This window comes from Abrus precatorius, unplaced genomic scaffold (assembly GCF_003935025.1).
Source record: "Abrus precatorius isolate BTA unplaced genomic scaffold, Abrus_2018 Scaffold6, whole genome shotgun sequence".
Taxonomy (NCBI): domain Eukaryota; kingdom Viridiplantae; phylum Streptophyta; class Magnoliopsida; order Fabales; family Fabaceae; genus Abrus; species Abrus precatorius.
The window spans coordinates 7,942,010-7,964,319 of record NW_020874406.1 but is presented as its reverse complement, the minus strand read 5'-3'; the positions used below and the strand labels follow the sequence as shown (position 1 = coordinate 7,964,319).

At 39.3% G+C, this 22,310-nt stretch overlaps 1 protein-coding gene across 1 annotated transcript; it reads right to left on the bottom strand.

Moving 5' to 3' along the window:
• Positions 1–19,979: 19,979 nt before the first annotated feature.
• On the bottom strand, positions 19,980–21,227 carry LOC113870096 (putative F-box protein At2g33200). Its single transcript, XM_027506696.1, has one exon. The coding sequence runs from the start codon at positions 21,225–21,227 to the stop codon at positions 19,980–19,982; it is 1,248 nt and encodes a 415-aa protein (XP_027362497.1).
• Between the last annotated feature and the right edge of the window lie 1,083 nt (positions 21,228–22,310).

Here is a 22,310-nt window from a genome sequence, read left to right as displayed (position 1 = left end):
TTCGAATGTGAATGCGTCTGTAGCCGTTGCAACTAAAGAAACGGAGGAAGGAGGACGACAGACCACTCATGATCTACTAAAAGGCAAGTGGCTTGATATTGGTTCGAATCCAATTTGTGAGAAAAGAGATAGTTTGAATAAAGCTTTTGTCGCCCCAGGATGGATTGAACTCATGCTCCCTCTTCCAGGTCGAGTATGAAGCCATCTCTAAGGAGACAGTCTGCCAAGTGAGCGCGAAGACCTCGCTAGTATCTTCTTGCTGTTCCAAAGGAGCTTCTCATTCAGAAGGAAAGCAGAGAATGAAATGTGGGAAGGGAGCTTGTTGCGCCTATCTATGGTAATAGAATCCTGGTGGTAGTAGTGATTTTTCTCTTAAAAGAGGGAATGAAGAAGGTAATTCCTCACCAGATGAATACAAGGCTGGAATAACAGAACAGCCAGATTTTACTTACTAATAGGAAAGAAAAAGCTATTGTTGACTTGTAATGACGGGAAGAGCAGGGACCAGAAGGGATTGGCTTCACGAATGCTTAGCTCAGAACCTAAATTGCTGGCTTTCTCGCATTGAAGGTATCTGTTGAGGGAATCTATCCCAAAGGTAGGCCCAAGGCTACTTAATGAGCGCCCCTTGAAAGAACAAGAGCTGCATTCATTCCACCTGTGGAAGTCTCTTAACCACCTCTAAATGTCCCCTTTTGGCTAGTATTCTCCTTAATATAGAAAGAGCATTTATCCCAAAGTGGGGGCTTTGATAAAATAGCAGACAAGCTTGCATCTAAGGCGAGGGAGTGAGATGAATCTCTTTCTTTTCGTCTCGTTAAGTGGCCTTGAGCCTGAATTCTGGCACAAGAGATAGCTTAAAGGGAGACTGGCTCTTCTCTTCTAAGGTGGGGGATTTGGAAAGAATCGCTTTAACCGGTCTTGCTTGCTTTGAAGAGAACACCTACTGTTCGTTAACAGTTCCTTCTCCCCTCGTTTGAATAGGGATTCTGATATAACAAGAAGTGACGGAAGCACTAAGGAATGGGAATGAGGTTCTGGAAGATACTGTTACGCAAGTTTAAGGAACGATAGTAGCTTATGGCGCTAGGTCCCTAAGTCTCGCCTTATTAGTCTAGGTAACTTTCTTCGCTCACTGTAATGGTAAGGCTCATAATCAGACTTTCTGTTTCCTGGCTTCGCTCGAGATCTCCGAACCTTCGCTCTGCTCTTGCTTGCAACTATATGGTATTCCAAAGCCGTAAGAATGACTTGTAATTCAAAAGCTTACGTAATAGCTAAGTTGCTAAGTCTTCCATCCTCTCCTTTACAGTCGAGAACTACGTACCTCTAAGATGGAAATAAATCAAACTCAAAGTCTGACCTAGGGGACTGCTACCTACTAAGCCGAGCCTGCAGTTGCACAAACTTCTACCATACTTCTGCAACTGAAATGAATTACAAATGCTGTGGAACCTGTCGAGGCTGGTCAAGATCAATAGGCCAATATTCCTTCTGTTTGTGTAAATTGACTCAATCTATGGAGTTCTTTTTCCCTCCGGCCAGCGGGGCAGTTAGAGTCCGTCCCTGATCTCAACTAGCACTAGCCTTCGTGTTAATAAGTGTAACTGAACTAGAGCTAAAGGCACGTAGTTACTCGAGCTAAGCTATTGGGTCTATGTTAATAGAGCTCGACTGTAAGTAAAGGAGAGGAAGAAACTGGATCTCCAGCTCAATCACCAGCACGTAAATAGAAGATATTCCACTTCTATGCTCTATTTCTATTTCTTGTTTACTCCGTTCCACTCGCTTGTGAGCTCGTTTGGGAAGCTAGATCATTCAACATGCTTTCTTAGCTGGAAATAGAATGATACTGATTCTCTTCTTATTACAGCTTAAGTGCATTTTCTATATAAGATAGAATCTCATGCATGCTTGGAAGTTAGGTTACTCTAAAGGATTTCTTAGGTGCTAGAAGCTGCTTGAGGACTCGCTAACCTTACTCTTCCTTATCCAGTGAAAGATTCATTTTTTGAGTTAGATCGAGTGGATTCTTTCCGAGAAGAGGTGCCAATCCAGGCTAACTAGTATGAGTTCATACCCGCCCCTGCTTTGAGCTTGAACGTGGCACTAAAGCTGAGCTCATGAAAGAGACTTCAGGTTATCCAAATCTTTCCTTTAAGGCTAGCTCATTTCCCGATTCGAGGACTTATTACTACTTCATTCTTGCAAGCCCACACCGAGAAGAGAATTGATGCAGACCAATACTAAAGACTGTAAGCTGTCCCGCCTATTTTGAATCTTCATCCCTTACCGGCTTGTTAGGCTTCGGAATCAAGTAGCGAGATATAGGTGAAACCGATCGAAGCAGAAAGCTCGTACTTGATTCGCTCTCTTCCCTTTTCCTGACCCTGGATATAAGACGGATATCCCTCTCTCTAACTGATGAGCTAGGAAGATTCTCTACTATACTCATAGTATAGAGAGACCGGCTCTTGGGATTGATTTCCGGGGTTTAGGAGTACTGGACTGAACATCCAAGGTTCCTGGAGGTTGTTAGGGAGGCCTGGACAGCAGAGGTGATAGGGAAATTCTGAAATTTAGGAAGGATCCCACGTGCCATTGATTTAGCTGAATTAGCTCTTTTCATTGGAAAAATTTCTTTCCCTGAATTATGTACTTTGATTTTGACAAAGGGCTCCCGGAAGAGAGACTAACGGCCCATCCCATGCTGTCTCACCAACCCTCCCTTTACAGCTTTAATGCAGTCTCCGGTTATTAAACCGATTGAAAGCTAGGCCCCAAGCATTTCTTTCTAGATTATTATGGTCTTTCATCCGCTGCATTCCAAGGGGTGGAAAGATCGATAAAATCTCACCCAAGACTGATACTGATTCTGAAGCCGAGGTTCGAGATGCTTAGGCTTAGACATTCGACTTTCTTCTCAAAAGTGATGTTTAAGAACATCTAGCCTTGCTCTCTCAAACACCTGACTACTAGTCATTTGAATGGCAACATTAAGAAAAGAAAGAATCTTTTATTGCAACGAGGAAAGATGATGTTCTTAGCTCGACCCATAGGGAAAGGTAGGAAGAGAGGGATGTAGTTACTCGACCGATAGAGTTAGGAAGTTGACTTAGTAATAAATTCCTTAGTTGCAGCCTATCTTGCTGCTGAGATAGAGGGAATCCATTTAGAAGTCTTAGTAACTAGGGTAGCTAGGAGTAGGGAGTTCACCCCTCGTACTGCGGCTAACCGGGAGCTTTTAAGCGGAGGGAACAGATGCTACTTCTTTCTAAAACTCTTAGCTGCCTCACTTCGTTCGAGGAAGAAGTTGAATCCCTTCTATCTCCTACAGCAAAACAAGGGGATACTTTTGCTCATCTCATAACATCTCTTCTTCTCTCTTCTCTCTTCACTAATGCCTTATTGGTTGATTGATTCTCAAACCCCTTCCCTTGATGAAGTCGAGTGACTTTCGTTCCTTACCTGGGAATTCTAAGAAGAATAGAAGGACGAGTTACTTGCATTATCAAATAAATTGAGACATTCCAGATTTACATGATGAGATTAGTTCTTCTTTCAGCTCTTTGATTGGGAATTAATGGTAACAAGAGCCTGTAGCTACTAAGAAGCTAACGCTCTATTCCTGAAGAAGGAGATGTGGAATGAAGTCACTCTCCTGCTAATTCGAGTGACGATATGAAGTAGAGCTCGTATTCCCTCTCCCTTTGGTCGAGCTACTTCGTCCCTGCTTTTAGATGTTATTTTGATAGTCACAAGAGAGCTTAAGGGATGTTCAAAAGAATATCCCATTAAGCGAACGATAATAGACAAGTAAGCCTAGGCCTAAAAAAAGACCTTGTTCTTGCACTGCAGCTACCTCGTTAGCACTTGACTTTCTGACTTTTCCGGCATAAGAGGTCCTGTCTCTTTTCTGTTTTAGCAGAATAAAATAAGCAGTCTTTGTGCTGACAGTCTAATATCGTTTGCTAGTTGAGCTACCTACCTAGCAATTCAAGCAAGAAGGTTTGTTACTATAACCACGAGAAAGAATGATGGATGAAGAGTGATAAGCTCGGCAGACTCATATACATTTCTGAGTCCAGACCTTTATTATGTCTCATAGGGGATACGTTAATGGAATGGAAGACTTTTAGTTTGAACCCTAGTTCATTTTCGCGTTCGTCATCAGTGAATAATGGGTTGGCAAAAGGCTAACTATAGCGCTATCACCAGCTCCAAGGCTTACTACTACAAGAGTGGACTGAACGCTTACTATCACTATTCTATCCCCACCTTATTCTCTAAATCCTTCTTTACCCAGGGGACTTTAACAAATATAACCTGGGATTGACTGACTCCTACTCATACAGCGCCGGAGAATTACTTAAAAGAGCTCTATCACTGGTCTTATATCCTTGCTCTAGAACCTTTCTCTTTCTAACCGGATTCTTAGTCTGCTTTCACTTCCGTACCTTCTAATTCAATAGAATATCATAATATCCTGGTACACTGGTTCTCCTACAACAAGAGGATAGCAGGGCATTGAATCACCCTCTAGATCTAGCACTTTGAACTTCCTTACTCATTGCTGGCAGGGATAGACTGATGGCTTTTTCAACATCTCGCACTTCCAACTTACAATCTCTAGCTCTAGATGGAAAAAAGACTGACGCACCGGTTCGTCATCACTTAGCTTACTTGCAGGCAGGGTACAAAACACAAGATTGATACAAAGTAGGCTTACAGGGTACGAGGGGTGGATTACTCTATTTATCCCAGGGGTTAGCAAAATCAAACCTTCTTGGAGACTGAAAAGATCGGACCTCTCTAAAGTCAACTTCTCATCTCTCGGCAACTTTAGTAAGGTTATAAGCTTCAAAACCAACTTTAGAAGCAATGATTGGGTCTGGACCTTAGCAGCTCCAAGGAGTCTTGAACACTTACCGTTGAGCATTTACCAAGAGTACAATCTCTCTTGTTACTAAAGTATAAGGGAAGCCACCGTAGTACACGGCTGGAACAAAAGGTGCTCAATGGCCATTCTCGTAGCTTCTACCACAGTTTTTCAATCTTCCCGGTTCTACAATCCAATTCTCTTTACCAACCCTCGAGGATATTCTGAATCGCCTGTGAAACTAATCCAATGCTTAAGTCGAGGAGGTTTGTTTCTGTACCCCAGAACTGGTTAGTCCTTACCAACTGAAAGAACTAGTTTGGGATAAGAGCCTTTCGAAGCACTTCCCCAGGTGGATGGGCACTCTGTTTTCCCTGGTTCCGGCAAGAAGACTGGCTAGAGAAAGAATGAGCTACGGATTCACCGTCACGCTCTCTTCGCTTTCTAAGAAGCTACTTTAGCAAGAAGGGCTTAAGGATTAAGGCTGCACCGTCCGCTCACTTACCTGCTTAAGAAGAACTAGCACGTCGGGTGATATCCTTCCTTTGATGCTTGGCTCTGGACAGGGAAGAACCCGGATAAGACTTCAAAGTGAAAGGGCAGTAAGCGATGGTTATTGGTTTTGAGGATGTGATCGATCTTCCCTTAGTCTGATTCATGGTATTCCGGCATTCCTTCGTTGGATTGAAAGGAAGGTACAAAGAAGGGTTTGTCCATAAGAGGTACGGAAGGCGGAAGAGAGGGGATTTCCTTGTTCACAAGACTCTTAAAGCTTATCTGCTACATCAGAGTGAAAGAGAAGACTGCTTTCAAGGCTTGTTGAAAAGAAAAGATGTATCCTAGGACCTTCACCACATTCACAGGTGGAAAAGATACCGTCCCTTACTCATAAGCAGGAAAAGATCTAACTTGCCCTATCCAAAGACCTTTTTATGAAAGATTGATCCTGTCGCTTTCGTGTCTATCCAACTGTATGGATTCCCAGCTTTCCAACTGCCTTCTTTTCAGAAGGACTCTAACTGGCGAATGAAACTCCAACTCAATCTCCTGGAAAGAGAAGAGGACGAGGCCACCCCTGACTCTGTGTCTCGCGCTTTTCAGCCTGAATTTCATTCTCGTAATTCGAATATGAAACTACATACATCAATTAAGAAAATAGTATAGTAATCTAAGATAAGATAAAGTCTTACTTACTAGTGGCCCTTTTGGGGACTCTTGGGTGAGACTGGAAAGCAAGACTGATTATACCCTTCCCCCTTATTAGTCTAGGGCCCCTCACCCGAGGTCACCAGTTGTCCATTCAATCCGATCGGGGAATAAGCCTCTTGACAGCCAAGACCATCCTTCCGAGGGTTAGGTTCAAGGGTTGATTCGAAGACGCATCTCCTCTCTTCGGGAAGCTCACAAATAAAGAAAGCTTTTGGCCTCCTTGCCTCTGTATGAGCCTTTTCGCTAATATGCTCGGAAAGTGATGGTTCCTTGCTTGTGGAGTTCCTTCTTGGATTGAGGGAGTACGGAACCAAGCCCGGTGTTCTCTCCCATTAAGTTAAGCAATTTCGAAATTCATTCAAGGCTTGCTTTTAGAGCAATGAAGCTGAAAGATGAATTGAGAAGATCCAGAGCGAACTAATGAGTTTGAGTTCATGAGGTTTAGAAGCTAAATTGCACGAGCATTAGAGTAGCTAGGATTTGATACGAGTGAGACGAAGACTCGATGGTTCTTACAGACCAATCTCGAAAAATAACATAAATTGGACAGTAACGAATACGAATTCATTCAATTCGAAATTCTTTGTCTAAAGACTTATAATTATAAGGTTTTTATTCCATTGTTGAAAATCGAAGTTGTGTAACGCATATAGTTATCGATTGATAAGTGACTTCGTTTCCAAGCTTTTCCGTAAGTCAATCCAGCTCGTCTTTATTCTCTTATTCCATTCATGAGTTGCTAACTTACTATTTTTCAATAGTGTTCTTTTTCTCAGGTGACTGATCGAGTTGAATCAGAAATTCACAGATAGGGGAATGGCCTGCTCTAGATGCTCTCGAAGCAGTCGTAAGCCTAAGGTAAGGTTTGAAATCCTTAGGTTTAGCCTAGCCCTTTATCGAAATAGAATGCGCAGAAAATGGAAAAAAATCCCGCCGTGAAAGTGGCACGAACCGGGATATCCTCTAGGAAAGAGAAAGGCATTAGTCAATCCTAGGAACGGAGCGTAGAAGGTATGAGTTCGACACCCGCTTAGCCCATAGCTTTATGGCTTAGAAGAGTAGCTGGCATTGGCTCTTTGCTTTAGGGATAGTCGATCAAGGGGATGACGGAAGATGGAAGAGAATGTAGAAGATAGCCACAGACAAGGGCTTTCGGCAAAGAAGGTGTAGGCAGAATAAGCTGTGATTCGATTGGACCAAATAAATGCCTTTTTTTTTTTACACCATTGCATTGGTCCATGTCTCTCTCATTCTAAAAGTAGTTGTCTCTATCCCTTCTATGAGCAGGGCTTTGAACCTCGGATGCTACAAATATAATATAATATAATCCACTTTTAGTTCTTCTGTAAAGGAAAGGGGCTGGGAGTCACTACTATTACTACTAAGGGACCAAAAAGCCTTTCTTGTCTATCATGGAGAACCTTCCCGAGCTTTAGCTCTACCATAGACTTAGATAGACTTAGAATAAGCGGGACTAGAGGACAAAGCATCGAGAAGAAAAGCCTTAAGAGCCAAGACCTACTCCTAAATCAGCAGAACTACGGATGAAGCAATAACTCTCATCCTACAGACATCCAAGAAATCGCTGTCTAAAGCCAATGATTAGCGAGCAAGCAAGCCAAGCCGCAAGGAAAGGGTCACCGAAGTAGGGGACCGCAGCTAGCTAAGTGAACTGTTAGAAACCGGGGTATAAATAACAACAAGTCAGGCATGAAAGCCAAGTGAAGTGACCAGAGGGTTAGGGTGCGGTGCCAATTCTTAAGAGTGGTGTGAGGCAGTGAGCTAGCTTTCATCCCTTTGGCAAGGGAGGATGAGAATGGAAAAATTTTGCTTACTTCCATAGAAGCCATATTCCACCTTCAAATCCCTCAGCCTCCACTTTAAAGCTACTATCCAACCCAAGTCTATTTAGAATGGTGTCCGCTTTCGCGATTCTAGAAGAATCAAAATCTGTAAACTATTCTCCTTTACTAAAGCCTTAACATGACGCCTGCAATCATCAACAAAGTGCTTTGCACTGACCCATCCTCGAACCGGGGAGCTGGGCAGAAGGCTTTGCGCTAACCAAAGCGTAGAAAAGCAAACCCATCTTTTACTAAAAGGTAGGTCTTGGTTCTTTCTTATACCCAGAAGTTGGATCTATGTTGAAAACATGAGCAAGGAGCCCTTAGATGTACATAGAGGATCTCTAACTGTGGGCGCAAGATACTTACTAGTAAACCCAATGCATACTTGAAGCAGCTTATTCTCAAATGGAGGCATTCTTGTGTGAGGAGCCCCTATTGCACGAAGGAAAACTGGTTCAGAAGGAATATCTAGCCTTTGAAAGTTGTCCAAAGGGAAGGGACCTTTAAAGCAGGAAGCACCCAATTGCCTTTGCGAGTGCTATCGTATAATATCATAGGCTCGTCCTCTCTTTCCTGTTGTCGGACGTTAATCAGTAACCGTTGTTGGTGTTTGCCGGTGCTTGATAGAGGACTGCTATTTCATCAGCTGTGGGACTTTCGGACAAGGAATCCCCTCTTAGCAAGAACAAGAGATGGCACTTACTTCCTATTGCTTTTGAGCGGTCTTAGGTGCGAAGGGCCTTGTTCTCGAGTAGGCTCTTTGCTTGTTTTCAGGAATAGAATCGGACAAGGTTTGCCACGTGAATCAGACTAGGTTTCTCTCAGATGCGGGATTACCAATGTCACGATTGGAATTAGGAAAGGAAGCTGTGGGACTTCTGACTTTCTATTCGGAGGAGGTTGAATCAATAGCAATAGTAGACACGCTATGATCTTTGTCTCTTTGCTAGACATGAGCAGTACAGAAAGCATCTCATGCCATGGTTCTTGTGAAAGAATAGGCTGCAAGTGAGAGTGATAGAATGAGCTCAGCTGTGAATGCTGCCGATGCCGGAGCAGCTAAAGGAAGCAGTAGCAGTACAACCATCCAATTGCAATGGAATTGCACATTCATCTTCCTCTATCCATTCCTTTTCATAAAAGTATGCCTCTATGCTTCTATCAATTTACATTGCCCTTTGCTTGAATAAGCTATTAAGGTGCCTGGGACACTCTTAGATACCCAGAAAGAGCTGTGAGGGAGAACTCCGATTTAAGGCTTTTTTTTTTTCAAGCCTATGTCTTTCGCTTGGATTCTTCTCACGAATTGGATTTGAACCAATATCTCCGGGCGACTTTCCTTTTAGTCGATCGTGAGTGGGTCTGTCGTCCTCCTCATTATAGTCCTCCTAAAATCAATAGCATTTCGTCGGAAAACTTCCTGTCTTTTTACCTGAGTAGTCCTATGCATAGTAAGTACTATAGCCCCAATCATGGCAACTAATAAAATTAGACTAGGAACCAAAAACCAGACGAAATAGTAGGTATAAAGTAAATTGCCCAATGTTTCCAAATTAGTCCAACTTCGTACCTTTCCGGCATAAACCGTATATCTCAGAGAGGTCGTATTTCTTTGGGTTGGTAGTAATGGAATGGTTTCATTATCTAAAATGAAGAACATTTCCCACCAAAGGATCAGTCCAATAATACCACTCACTGGTAAATAGCGCAATACTTCTTCGTGAATCTCCGCTATTTGAATATGGAACATCATAACAACGAATAGGAATGATACGGCTATTGCTCCTATATGAACTACTGGGAAGATCATAGCGGAGAAGTCGAGACCTAACAAAAGAAGTAAACCTGAAGTGTCGCGAAAGACTGGGATGGGAAACAAAACGGAATGTACCGGATTTTTAGCACGTGCAACCATCAAACCAGAGACCAAAGCAGGGCTCGACAAAACAGAAAGTATCATGGCATTGACATGAAATGATTCCCTCCAGACAGACTGAACTCCGTCAAGCCTGTAGGCCTAGTGTTTTGACTATATAGAGATGTGGTTGGTTGTTGACCAACAGAAAGCATGGGAAAAAGAAAGTAGCATAGCACCAAAAGACTAAAAACCAATCCAAGATACATACATTGTGCTTCTTGCCGGAGCCCCATCGGGGGTCAGTGGAGCTCTTGTCCGGCATCTACCACCCGAGATATGACACATATAACTCGCGAATGAAAATTACTAAACACCACTCCCTACCTCGCCCTTCCTCCTTTTTGTGAGTGTAAAATGTTCACGAGTTCTTGGAAGGTATCTGAAGAGTGAGCATGGCGTAGCATAGAATTGTGATCAATGAGTCCCGAAAGAATAGCATGAAGTCTATCATAGCTTTCTTCCATACTAAGTCCTTGACCTAATTTCTCTAGAATGACCTGTCGCCACCGTCCATGCCCGGGCTGGGCATCAGAAGGGTATCCCTCCTTGTGCATCACCCGAGGATGCCGAATGAGCGTATTCAGAAACTCTTCTACGAGGATATTATAGTTAGGTTCTTTCCTTTCTTCCCCTTTTTTTCTTTTTTTGTTTTTTTTGTTGTTATTGCTTGACGAGGAGGGGGTCGACGGGCAAGTAGGGAGTGGTGCAGGTTGTGTCCGTTCCATTTTTGATAGAACGGGGCCTACCAAGATCCGTGATACGAAAACCAAAATAAGAATAAGTAAAAAAAAGAGATCGGGATGTAAGTCAATTCTTCCTTGGATCATGGGTGTTGCTGCGTCTTGAAATCCTAATGGCCATGGTTCCGCTGCATCAAAAAGAGCTTTCGTGAGGAATAATTTTAATGATGGATTTCTTGCCACGAAATGAATTAATGAACTGAATACGTTTCCAATACCTACAGCAGCTCCCGTTGAAGCAATTGTAGCAGCTCCGGCACCCATTGATTTTGCACCTTCTAACATCTCGAATTGAGAAAGTCTCTTCACGCTCGTTCATTCACTTATCTTCTCGTCGCTTCTTCCCCTCATTCATCTTCTCTTTTTCTTCCTTCTCTTGGTTAGCGGGAAGGGCTCACTTGCCTTGATCATGCTTGGCCGACCTCTACTGATGTATTTGTCATTAATGGAAGCACGAGGGGACGGGTTTCATCGGCAGACTTTCCTCCCTACAGAGTTGCTTCTGTTCAGAAAGAAGAGCGATGCTAGCGGCGGGGCACTTGAATATGCCCCATACCAGCGCCAAGTGTCCATCCATATGATCTCAAAGATAAGAGGAGCTTTCTACCCCCCCCACTACCTTGTGCTTGCCAGTTACCAAACAACCATGTTGCTGAGCCAACTAGCCTGGTCCCGATCATGTTCACAACCAAAGACTCCCTTCTATGGTCTCCGGAGCTAGTTTGCCGCCATACTATCAAAGATGGCAACAACGTTTGCACGCTGTGCTAGTGGTTTGACTTTCATCACCACTTGGAACCGAGAAACCGCACAAAGACGTTCTCGAACACTCTACATCATTTTCAAAAGGTATCCAGGTAAAAGACTTCCTGCTTCAAGACTGGCTCGAGGAAAGGACCTAGCTAACATCACTTCAATGAAGATTCGCTGCCTAACTAAAGCCCTTCTTCCTAGTACAGTGACAGCACATATGCGACAGTGGAAGCCCAGATATGCCAAACCTCATTCAGCAAATGTGACTCCTTCTCAGCATAAATGAATCAAAAAAACCTAGATTAAGTTACAATCTTTGAATCGAATCCCATGCGAAGAGAAATAAAAGAAAGCTCATAAATGGTGCATACTAGCTGAGGCAAGCTTTAGTGAGCCTTACCTTATATATGTTGTTTGTTATTATTTTTCTGTTATAAAGCCTATTCCACTAAGAAGGACAGTCATATGGATATGTTCTTGAAAGATTTTTATAAAAAACTGCCTCGGATACAACATTTTTGCTTTTCAGTCATTATCATTTTTACATCACTAGGGCTCTTCTATATTCTTTTTCTAATACTGGGTTCTCTTGACTTCTTTCAGGCAATGTTTCGTAGGATTCTTCTCTAGTTTTTAACTGCATATCTTTTTGTTTGCTAACGATGGGGTTATCAAAGGAGCTTGTCTTGGCGATTAGGATTATTTTTCGGGTTTTCCTTACTGCCCAGGGCAGCCTTTCTTGGAAATTCCATAATGCCCGATTCGGGTAGCTCACAAGGGTCCAACTCATATTCGGGTGGAGGGGACCCCGGTGGTTAGAGTAACTGGCCTATAAGGTTAGCGAGGTCCCTGCTATGGTGAAGTGAAAGATCTTTCACTATTTTTGGGGGGAAGACACGTGGGAGCAAGCGAGAGAAAAGCAAGCCCTAGCGGTGGGGTGATCCTACAAAAGTCTTTTTCATCGACATAGTAAGAAGCAATGGATGTTGAAAATGCACAAGCGAAGCGCCTTAGTCAGCGGAAAAAGTCACCCTCAATTCGATCTAGCAAGAAATGCTTTACCGATAAAGTAAAGCGAGAGACAGTAGATTCCTTCTTAGGGTTCCAATAAATTCGACTAGTGCAAAGAAAGATGCAGTATCCAGTTGTAGAGCAACGCAGTAGAGGGAAGTTGGCACGATTTGTAATTCCTAGGGTATCGATATCAGAGAAGGGAATCACTCAATGCTGCTACAGGCACTCATGAGTTCGGATTGTGTAGCGTTAAGGAGATAATAGAAGGAACGAAAGTAGTTCAGTTTTACCAGGTCTTCATGGTTGAAAGGGTCCTATGACAGAAGCGGGAAATGGTACGAGTTAACACCAGAATAGACATGCGTCAACAGAGTGGAATCTAGTATAAGGTGCAAATCTCCTTAAGTAGCAAAAGACCTGGCTTTTTCCTGATAATTATGAAAAAAAACAAACATGAAAAAAGTAGTCAATAAAACTTCCATTAAGGATGTTGTCAATCAAGTTAAGCATAACCACGAGCTATTTTCTGTAATTCATCGATTAAGCAATCTTTCTTTGAATGATAACAGTGCTAGTTCTAGTGGTACAAAATCTCAGAATACTGGTCTTCTTTCAACTCTTACTCCAACAGCATCTATTTTAGAGAGATTTAAGATTTGTACTAATCCTTCGGCGTTTACTCGAAATGTTATAGAGATGACAAAAGCACCTTTTCTTGATATACATAAGCCTATTATGAATTTAACCGGAAAAGCTAGCAGTTATATGATGTCTCTTGGCTTTCGCTTTATGCCAGGACAAGGTGAATTCTTAGTAAAGGAGCTCCGAAATCCAGATAGCTTAGAGGGATTAAAAACATTAAGAGATAACCTAGGCTTATCCTTATCAAAAAGTAGTCTTAGCAACTCCCCATTACTCAAGTTAAAAGGGCTTTCTGACTCAGTTTTTACTCATCTGCCTGCTCTGGCATCTCGTGTCTTGGTTGAAGTTATTACGTTTAATGAGGGTTATTACGGTCGATTCTTAATCTTGGTCCAAATGGGTATTGGTTGTACTGTATGGTATGGCTTCATTCCAGGCGATGGTCTGCATTTACCTACTGAAGGATTAGAACCCCTATTTTCTCCTCTAGATAATTATGATTCCTTCTTTACTAACCCGGATGTTCATATTCAACCGGGCTTTAATAAGATGACTTTAGTGGAGGACGCTGATAATCCTGCCGCACCGCTTTCACAGGCATTTGCTAAAGAGAAGCCCTTTATGGATATTGATATTGAAATGCCGGGTTCTAATAAATCCATTCTTGTCAGTGTTAGCTTAGGACTAGCAGTTGCCATCTTATTCACATTTGGGGTTAATCCATACAACGGGGAATGTATGGTATGAAGCTTATGAGAACCCTTCAAGAACTGGATATTGCATCTTTTCGGAAAACTTCATTTATTCTGGTATGGATGGCAGGCAGGCTTATATTTCTTGGTTTCAATAGGACTCCTTACGAGCGTTGTTTCTATCTACTATTATCTAAAAATAATCAAGTTGTTAATGATTGTATGTGTGATAGCATCTACTATATCAGGAATATCAATGAACCCGATTATTGAAATTGCTCAGGATACCCTTTTTTAGCTTCTAGAATCTATTTCTTAGTTCAACTCCTATCTTACTAACTGGAATCAAAGAATTAGTAGATCTGTTCCGCCCAAAATGGGAATGGGCTAGGGTTATGAACTTATAATCTATAATATGATGATTGAGTCGATTCCATGGTTATAAGTTCATCCCGTACCGGACCAGACCGGAATAGGGTTATATACATTCTCATTATGAGAAGGGGTCATTCGAGCGTATCTAAATAGATACTATGTTTACATATAGATCCATGTGTTGTTCCATTCCATTTAGGATTAGGAATAGGCGTAATCGGACCTGCTTTTTACATATCTCTCATTATTTAGGACCCTATTCACCTCTTTTGGCTTCTATTGAATCGAGAAATAGATTTGATTGTCCATTTTTTTTATAGAATATATATAAGATATCCTTTGAATAATTCAAATTGAACCAATTGGATGTCCGACTCGGGCCTATATGACATGACCAATCAATAAAAATACTCTAACACTCTACCTTTGTCATATATTCCATACATCACACTAGATAGATGTCATATTCATAGAATACGATTCACTTTCAAGATGCCTTGGTGGTGAAATGGTAGACACGCGAGACTTAAAATCTCGTGCTAAAGAGCGTGGAGGTTCGAGTCCTCTTCAAGGCATAATATTGAGATCTCTTATTGAATTGGAATAAGTTCGGTAGCGGATCACGAAATATTGGTGATCTTTTCTATCTAATGAATGGGTAGTCCGTTTTGAAATCATCTGCCCTGCACCTCCCCCCCGAGTATATGCTTCAAGAAGAATCACACAGGGGTAGATTGATACAATAAAAACCTCTGGTAAAATGTCCACTCGTAATCCAGCGGATAAAGTACATTACATAGTCCGTTTTAGGGATTGGCGACTTATCCATTCAATGACTTTGGCAACGGACGTTTCCAAAATGGGTACTGTACTCTCGGGTCGGGTGAATTCAATAATAGACGCCTGTTGGCATTCAAACCTTCCTTCTCCTTTCGGGACCTATCCGAAAAGAAAGAGAATTCAGTACTTCTTGGTTATGAATATCTGAATAGGACAAACCGCCCCGTAGATCTCTTTGCTTCAGAACAAAACAATTAGAATTAGGCTCGGTCACTTGGAATGTGTATTATCGATATAGGGGATCTTTCAATTGAGAAGATCCATCGACCTGAGATGAAGAGAAAGAAAGGTCTATCCATTTTTTTGAGTTATTCAGTTAAACCAATGATTCGTTATTGGAGTAGATAGCAACAACCATCTCATCCGGGAAAAGCTATCTTTTTCTCAACAATATCTTTGTCATTTGATCCAATAGCATTCCGTTAGATAGGAACAAATTTGATAAATATTGATAATTCTCAGATAGAGTATTAGAACAGAAAAATCAATTAGATAATGAACTATTGGTTCTAAGCCATCTCTTGCAATGAATCAACAATTCAAAATGCTTTTCTTGCGTATTCTTAAGAAACCAGCGTTTATATATAGATGTAGGAAGATTTGTTTGGGAAGTAAGAAGCCCCCTTGACATCTCTTCATCTACAAAGAATTCTCGATGTGAAAATACAGAGACAAAATGCTGATCTTTGAATAGGAAAAAGAGTGGATCCGCAGGGTCCCAAATGAATTGGCTTATTCGAAAAAAGCCTTGTTCTTTGGAAGATTTATCTCGTGTCTAGTACTGCATGGTTCCACCCTGTAAGAACTTTGAATCATTTTCTTGAAGCTCATCCTCTTCATCATAAATGATCTGCTTGCCCCGAAATGACCTGGCCCAATAGGGAAATCCCAATTCATTGGGCCTTTCGATACAATCAAATAGAAAGCCCCAAGGGCGCCATATTCTAGGAGCCCAAACTATGTGATTGAAAAAATCCTCCTCTATCTGTTATGGGTCGAGGACTCATCCCCTTTCTTCAAACTCTGATTCATATTTTTCATGGGGAAATCTCTGATCAACGATAGAACAAGATCCATTTTGAATCATATTAAAGGGATTCCTTGGTTCGGACCGAAGAAGCAATGTCACTCGATCATTATCAAACTAACTGCAATTTTTTTCTGTCCGTGAGGATCCCACCAGAGCGCCTTCTACTTCTAATAGGTCATGAACTAGATCAGAATTATTCTCAACGAGTCCATAAGAAGTGATCCCATTTTTTTCATCAGGTCCGGGTAGAGACCAAAGGTCTTGAGCGACCGATCCGACACAACAACTCAAAAGATAAAGAAGTATCGTTAATTTCTTCATGCTCCTTCCAAGTTCGAAGTACCATTTGTACAAATAAGAATCCCCCTCATTACATGATTTCTTCTTCATATAGATAAATATAGGATCTATGGAGCAATTACTTAGAAGTACATTTTGTGAAACAGCCCTTCCTATCTGATAGAAAAGGATCCCATGATCTTGAACCGATCTTACTTGAGATCGCAAATCCCCAAGTTTGTCTATGAAGAGCAGATATAATTATATTAGTGTCTAGGATGGATTTTTTTTGTATAATACTAATCGATAAGGCCTCATTAGTAAGTGCTACAAGATCTCGTATATTGGAACCCATAGTTATGGTTATGGACCCGAATCCATTAGTATGGAACATTTTCTTTTCCAAGTGAAATCCCTTAGTATATGAAAGAGTGAAAAAGTGCTTTCGTTGTTGTGGAATAAGAAGCCTTCGTATCTTAATGCATATATTTAATTTATTCAGAGCTATTAGACCGGGATCTACTTTTTATGGAATATGAGTCGAAGCAATAACAACAATATTTCTAGTGGAACATCTTTCACAATCCCTAGAGAGATAGTTCACTAATAGATCGAGGGATAAGTAATTCGATTCATTCACATCCAGATCATGAATGTTTGGAATCCATATTATGCAAGGAGACATTGCTTTTGCTAATTCGAATTGAAAGGTGATATAAAATCGGTCTATTTCCAGCATCATATCCATAGTTAGCGTATTCATCATAGTTAGAAGCTCCAGCTCCATATCAAGGTCACGGTCGATATCGTCACTATCATCAATATCGTCACTATCGTCACTATCATCAATAAGAAAACCCTTAGGCTTGTTATCCAGGAACTTTCAGAAATACTGTAATGAAAGGAACATAGGAGTTTGTCGCTAGGTATTTGACCAAATAGAATCGTCCAGTTCCTATAGAACCTATCACTCAAATACCCCTAGGGGGGTAGGGCTAAGTGGAGTGAAAAGGGTTTTCCATGAGATGGGAAATGAAAACTATTAGCCCCCTACAGGGTTTGTGAATAAGTAATTGTCTGATAATGAGCAAGGAATATCTGTCTTTCTGCTAAACAGGATGTATTGAACTCATAATGCATTAGATACTTTTTATGAATGTCAACCAAGTATCGTAAGTAAATTACTCCCGGTTGTTCAATCATTTGATAACCAGAGTTATTCTTTGATAAATGATCACTATGAGTCAGACTCAATAGAATTTGATCAATCCTTGTTTCTGTCGTTAAGGTAGAGAACTGAACCAAGAATTCTCTTTCTTTATCATCAATCGAATCACTGTTCGAGACTCAGGATTCTATTTTATCATCAATCCAATCACCATTCATGTTTTTTATTTTTCTTATCAAGGAATAGATCGCTTTACTTGTTTGACTTACATGTCTCGTATTTCTTGAAAAAGCGATTCGATTGATGGGATTTGGTATGATACTTATGAGATCGATGAGATTCCAATATTTCTTCTTAGAACGTATTGATTTGACCCCATAAGCGGGACCACCACCCCATAGCATGGGGCCACCAGAAGCAGAACCCCGTATTTCTTCTAGAGAATCTCCTAATTGTTCCAGAGCAACTAGAAAGAGATTCTTTAACCAGAAAGAATTCAGTTCAGATGTGGGATACCTATCTAGAAGTTTTCGCAACTCAATCATGTATGATGAAATCATCAAAGATTTGACCTTTTCAAACTCTGTCTGTAACTCACTATAGACTCGAGAAACAAAGAGAAGATGTGTATGAACAAGATATCCAGCAACAAGAAGAAGGAAAAGGATTGAATAGAGGAACTCCCGAACATTTAGCGATCTCAGATGTGTCGATATCAATAGTGATTCATTATTTCGATGAAAAATTTCTTCAGATAGAAAAAGATTATGTAAACAATTACTCGGAATCTCACTTATCAGATTTCATATCTTACTTATCATATTGCATTGTGAAAAACACAATGGAATCTGAAGAATTCGCCATGATATATCTGATCCATGCATAATATCATGAAAAATGGATACAAATTTTTGGCTGCTACTTAGTATCGGCAATAAGTCTGAAAAAGTATCTAAAAATATGAAATTTATATATTTGTATCCTGTCGAGGTAAGGAACCATGGTATATATGTTTGGAATAGATTCCATTTTGAAAGAGTTGAAAAAGTACTATCTCGTTGAAAGGTTCTATACATCTACCCTTTCTCAAGGCATTTTTTTGGACAAGGACTCCGTTTTTTCCTCTTTTCGGATGGTAAATATTTCTCAGAACATGGAGTGTGAATCAAACCCATGTTTGAATTGAAATTGAGATACTGATGCAAGTTCATTAACGGATAGGAACGAAAGTCACTTGAGTCAAAGTGAGCGGTTCGGAGATGCTTCTGTTGCAGCCTTTATTTTATAGTCGGGTAAAGCTCTCAGCTAGATTAAGAAAGTTTGACACGGCGCAGAGGATGTTCCGGTATTGTCAAAATAAGATAGGAACGAGGTGGCATTGGAGTAAGTTAGTTACAATTGACATTGAAGAAAAACTTGAAGACTAAGCGCCAAAGACAGGGGCTCTTTCTCTATCAGTGGACTAATCGTGATATTCCTAACCCACTGCTCTTGCCTTTTACAATCTTTTGTGGGTTGTAGTTTAACAGCTTGATAAAGAGTAAAAGAAATATATTTGATTGCAGAAGTTGACAACTTTTTCTCTAAAAGAAAGATATTTGATTACAGTTGACAACTTTTTCATAAAGAGAGGTGTTTCTTCTTCCCACTTTTCTTGCCTTTTTATAATCTTTTATGGGTTGTAATTTAACAGAGTAAAAGAAAAAAAAAGATATTTGATCGCAGAAGTTAGCAATTTTTTCAAGAAGAGATGTGTTTTAAAAAAGAGAGGTGTTTCCTCTTCTTCCCGCTTCTCTTTTTGCTGTATGTGGCCTTTTACAAAATAAAGAGAGGTGTTTTCAAAAAGAGAAATATCTCCCGCTTCTCTTTTGCTATACGTGGCCTCTTCTGGCTCCTCCTTTGATGTATCTGGCCTCTTCCCGCTAAGCCTATCCTGCTAAAAAAATCCTTTTATATAATTATTTTTTTAAAATTTTTGTCTGTTAGTTTTCTGTTTCGGTTAGTTGTTCTTTTCTGTTTCTGTTTCGTATTATATTTAAATTACATTAATATATTTAAACTCTTTATATTAAAAAATAAAATATAATTTTAACAAAACTAACTTGTACCAAAATGAATTGAAATTTAAAATGATATAAAACTACGTTTTTAAAATATACTAACAGTCTGAAATCCGGGTAATATATTTTGGTAATTTGTCTATCGCAGTTCAAGTTTTACTTTTAATAATTTATTAGGTGTAGTGTTAATGAAATTAAAATATAAAAATTTCTGTACCTTCAATTAATCAAAAATATTATAGTTTAAAATATTGGAAGGCGTACAAAGAAAAACAGTTGGTGTAAGTATATCTGTTTTATTCTATTTTTTTTTCAAAATTAAAAATTATTTATTTGTAAAACGATCAAGATCATACATGTCTAATTGGTAGTGTCCAAACTTTGCAAATAGTAAAAAGCAAAATAAACAAACAATAATTTATTCAATAAACATAATAGAAATAGATATTAATTGGAGAAATAAATAACATAGCAAATAATCTCTCACCATGCTTTTATCCGCACAAAGTAAAATAACTTAAAAATAAAAATGATCAGCACAACCAAACTGGAGCAGAGAGTAGTGCAGCCGGAAAAAGATAATTATTGCCACCGCCTTCCAAATCAAACACACCTATATCGTGACCACCAACACTACCGACAACATCTGAGTGGAAGCCTTCTACGCCTCTTCCATAATTATGTTCTTCGTCGTCGTCTGCATAAAGTTCGTCTTCTTCGTCGCTGACATAATGTTGTTCAAATAGGTTGTCGGTATAGTAAATATGATTTGGTTTGGTATAAGAAGCAGCACAAGGCATAGAGATAGATGAATTTAATCCAAGCACTAACGCATAGTTCCCTATATTATACACTCTGGACCACACAAGTTCCCTATTGGTCAACATATAGACGCTGAATGTATTAGTCCGATACACACCACCACGAGGACAGACATAATGCCTCACCACCATTAACAAGCTGCCATTACCATGTACAGCCAGATACTTGAAGGTCCAATCATAAGGGTCACCAGATTGTGGAACTCTGATTGGAGGTTTGGCTTTAGTAGCTCCTCCTAGAGGTACAGGTTTCGTATGCATATCAAATTCATAAAGTTGAGCGTTCCAATCCACTGCATATATCTTTCCTTCGTTAAAAATAACATCTTCAAATTCACACCTATGTGCTTTCGACGTGGGTATATCTGTCCAACCAACATCACCACATCTATAGAAACCCAATCTAGAATATTCTCCGTATATAACTACTGCCATGAACTCATGTGTGTCACTATCCGGAGGGGAAGAAATAATTATCTTGTGGACCGGTGGCCTATTCATGTGAATATGAATTCGCTCTATAGTTGCAGTTGAGGCATTCCACAACGGCGCAATATATTCAGGAAAATAATCAACTAAATAAACTATATTTGGCAAAGTTGAAATTGGAGGAAGATCAAAGCTAACCTTTGTAAATGGATTCCATAGCTTCAATGCTCCATCAGATAAACCAAGGATCACTAGGAATCCACAACAAGACCCACGAAACAAGTGGTTCTGCATCTGCGGCAATCTCATTTGATTAATCTCTTTCTCTCTTGGACCATAAGTTTCAATAGAATTTTCTGAAGGTAACAACACTAGCCATGGATATTTGTGCTCCGGAGTCTTTGCAAGTGTTGAACTCCACGATTTACAAACAAGACGAAGTCGAGCGTAATCCTCGTACGAATGTATGTACTTAACAATTTGATTCAACAGATCAGAGTGAAGGTTCGCCCAGAGCTCATCGTTCTTCATCTCGCAAAACTCCAAAGTTAAGTTTGTCTAAAATCAAAACCAACGGTTTCACTTATGATCTGCGTTCGTATTATATATATATACATGGAAAAATATCTTGTAAGAATTTTTAAATGTAAAAAATCCTGTCCCTATATTTAACTTATTTATATAAAGATAACGTTAAAATATAATTCAAGTAAATGAATCCGAATTTGAGATAAAGATTATAATTTAATAGCTGTGCAATCTTTATTAGATAACAAATTTATATTATCATCAAAGATCTAGATTTTTTACACATATTTTAAATTCAGTTAAGCTTAAGAAATTAATAAATAAAATCTTTTTCACCATGGTACACTTATTTTCTTTAATATAAAAAACTATAAACAAAAATATTAAATAAACTAATACGTATTTTTATTATTAGCAAATAATATTGTACTATATTAAATAACAATAAATAAAGAGAAAATTATAAAAATCAAAATACCATATTAAAATTTTGAAATCAAGTTTAATTTAAGATTGATTGAGATTATAATAAATATAATATATTAATATCACACATTTAAAAATATACAATCATGTTAAAGCTATAAAAAGTAACATTACCTAACGAGGAAGAGGATAATTACTAAGAATATTTTTTTAAAAAATAGTTCTTGACAATGATTGTATTTATAACTGAAGACATATTTTTAAATTAAAAATAAGAATGTAATGCGTGAGTTTTAAAATGATTAAGTTTAAAAAGAATAAATTTTTTATTATTTTAAACAGGATTAACTAAATAAATTTTTCAAATCACAAAACAAAATTTTTAAAATATTCAAATCTATAATTAAGACAAATTTAAAAGGATTTTTTTTATTATGATTCATCAAAATTAAAGACTCAAATATAAATATAAATTAATTATTATAATACAATCACTCAACCAGTCCAAGTATTAGGATGGTAAGGTTCTGCCGTTGTTTGTAAATGCGTGAATCTCGTGCTTAAAATTTATACTATATTTTAAAAAATAAAAATAAAAAAATCTTTTTAAAAGTGAAATCAAACATACTCTAAATTTTTTTTCTTCTTTTATTTCTTTCT